Source organism: Kryptolebias marmoratus, linkage group LG6 (assembly GCF_001649575.2).
Source record: "Kryptolebias marmoratus isolate JLee-2015 linkage group LG6, ASM164957v2, whole genome shotgun sequence".
NCBI lineage: Eukaryota > Metazoa > Chordata > Actinopteri > Cyprinodontiformes > Rivulidae > Kryptolebias > Kryptolebias marmoratus.
In genome coordinates, this window is record NC_051435.1 from 21,825,064 (window position 1) to 21,827,662 (window position 2,599).

The 2,599-nt window shown below is 47.2% G+C and overlaps 1 protein-coding gene across 1 annotated transcript; it reads right to left on the minus strand.

Annotated features, from left to right (window-relative positions):
* Window positions 1-596: 596 nt before the first annotated feature.
* olig2 (oligodendrocyte lineage transcription factor 2) lies at window positions 597-2,413 on the minus strand. Its single transcript, XM_017421128.3, has 2 exons — window positions 2,304-2,413; window positions 597-2,032 (listed from the first exon to the last, which is right to left on the minus strand). The coding sequence occupies exon 2, from the start codon at window positions 2,003-2,005 to the stop codon at window positions 1,190-1,192; it is 816 nt and encodes a 271-aa protein (XP_017276617.1). The 5' UTR covers window positions 2,006-2,032; window positions 2,304-2,413; the 3' UTR covers window positions 597-1,189.
* Window positions 2,414-2,599: the final 186 nt, after the last annotated feature.

Sequence of the window (2,599 nt, forward strand, 5' to 3'; positions counted from 1 at the left end):
GGAGCTCTGAAAAACTTTTCAGTCTAATTATTTTATATAAACATGTTTATTTTGGTAATAAAATAACACAATTAGGAACTTCCAAGCTCCTTCAAATGACAGAAGTTCCTGCTTTATTGAGGTCATATTAACATCAGGCTTTTTTATTGATGACAAATGATTGAATTAAATTTATTAAAGCTCCAAAAATGTATAGTTTCAAACATAGGTGTATTATATTTATAGAAGATTTATTATATAAATGAAACCTGCAACTATCCTTAGGCCTCTTTTGCATTGCTAATATTTTTAAAAAGCCAACTTATTAAATAAATAATAGAGTAAAAGCAAATAAACTGATTATTTGTTCCAGGTATTCTTTGTATTTCTAATAAAACAATCAGTCACAGAATTCTGCTGCATTAATTTGATTTTATTTATTGCCTTTATGCTCATTGCAGCTTAATGTATGAATTTATTCCACATTATAAATGTTTTAATAAAACTGGTGTTGAGTGTGATTGGTGCTCTTTGTCTTTCAAATGTTCTGGTTTGTAATAAAATAGTAAAAAATAATAATAATAAATAAATGAAATGAAAAACTCCCACATGCTTTGCTTCTTTTTAATTAATCTTCTTTATTTTTACATTTCAACAGAACAAGAAAGTCACCTTAAGTCTCCTCCAAAATAAGTAAATAAATATCTTTTTTCCGCTGTTTTTTATTTTTAATTATTATTTTAAAAAAATAAAGAAGTGGTCGTTGTTCTTGTTGGGCAGTGAAGTTAAGTTTTACTGAACAGGAGAGAAGAAAGCATCGAGATCAACTGAATGAAACAGGTGCAACATGGAACAGAGGAGTCCTCCTGCAGAGCAACAAGACTCCTTAATAATATAGAACATCTGCAGCTATTTAAAGACAATAATCTATCTACATATTTACACTCTACATGTGGGGTCGGGACACTGGGGCCCAAAGGAAGGAGAATAACTAAAGTCAGAGACAAAGTCTGCTGTCCAGCCGGGAAATGTGAAGTTTTGTTGTGCTTTTTAAGAAGGGAAAAAAATACAGTTACAACGGAGATGAATTACAATAAAACACTAAGTTAGTTGTAAAACCTGAAAGTTCCGATCATTGGTCGCTCAGCCACCAGGATAAATAAAAAGGGGACACAGTCTGAACAAAGTCCCGTAAAACGCTCCCTCAGAGTCACTTGGAGTCGCCCGCCAGCCTCGGCATGGCGACGGAGCTCATGCTGGACACATGCGGAGGCGGGACTTGGCACATGCTGCACGGACAGGGCATCCCGGCGCCAACGCCCCAGTGCTGGAAGCTGCTGCCCAGGGGCCCCGCGCCGGCTGTGGGGGCTTTCAGGAGTCCGTGGTGGGGTCTGACCGAGGTGACCGCGGAGATTCCGGGGGCGGACAGGGACGAGGTGGAGACGGCCGGCGGCGGGAGCAGAGGATGGTGCACAGCTGGGTGCGAGGGCGCCGCCGGGTGTCCCGGCACTGGCCCCGCGTGCGCCATCGTCCCGCACGCCGCCGGGTGGAAGCCGCCGTGGTGCCCGCCGCTGCCGTAGATCTCGCTCACCAGCCGCTTCATCTCCTCCAGAGAGTTGCTCAGCATCAGGATGTAGTTCCTCGCCAGCAGCAGGGTGGCGATTTTGGAGAGCTTGCGCACCGACGGTCCGTGCGCGTACGGCATGACCTCCCGCAGCCCGTCCATGGCCACGTTCAGGTCGTGCATGCGCTTCCGCTCGCGGCTGTTGATCTTCAGCCGGATCGCCTGCAGCTCGTTCTCCGACAGCAGCTTGCGGTCCTTCTTGGACGCCATGCGGAGCGCCAGGGACTCCTCGTCGGAGGCGGAGAGGCCGCGCAACCCCGGGAGCTCCGACGGGGAGTCGCTCTGCGTGGAGGACACGGCGGCGGAGAAGCCGTGCACGGACTTCTTCAGCGTAGACATGAAGATGTCGTCCACCTCTGGAGAGGACGGCCTGCTGGAGACACGACTGGTATCTGAGTCCATGATGGTCCTGATGCTGCGCGATGTGGTCTGAGACGAGAACAAAAGAACAACAACAACTTTATACTCAACTCCAAAACGCACGTCACATTCAGATTTCTGACTGTTAGAATAATTTACATCCGCTCAAAACGTAAACAAATGAACAAACTTAATGACAGATGCGTTAATTGTTTAACAGAAGGCTCGACAAAGAGCGCATCGCACTGCGCTCTTTTCTGTGTGCATAGACTCGAATCATCTCAGTTCTACCTTAGATGACTAATGATCAGAAAGTTTAAATAAACAACAAAACACCTACCAAGTTGAGGCTTTTTCTTTCCAGGTAAGAGGATGAGGAATAACCTTTGGGGGGGCGAAAAAAACAACACCAAATAAAAAAAATCCACCTGTTCCTCCGGATCCGCTCAGACAGCCCGACAGGCGCGCCTGCGAGCCGCGGCGGGCTTTTATAGCGGGCTGGAGGGGGGCCCGCAGAGGCCGGGTCACCGGGACAACGCAGGTTCTGTCTGGGCTGCCTCTCACCGACCAATCAGGGCCCTGCAGTGGGAGAGATGGTGGTGGGGGGGGAGGGGGAGGGGGAGGAGGAGGAGGAGG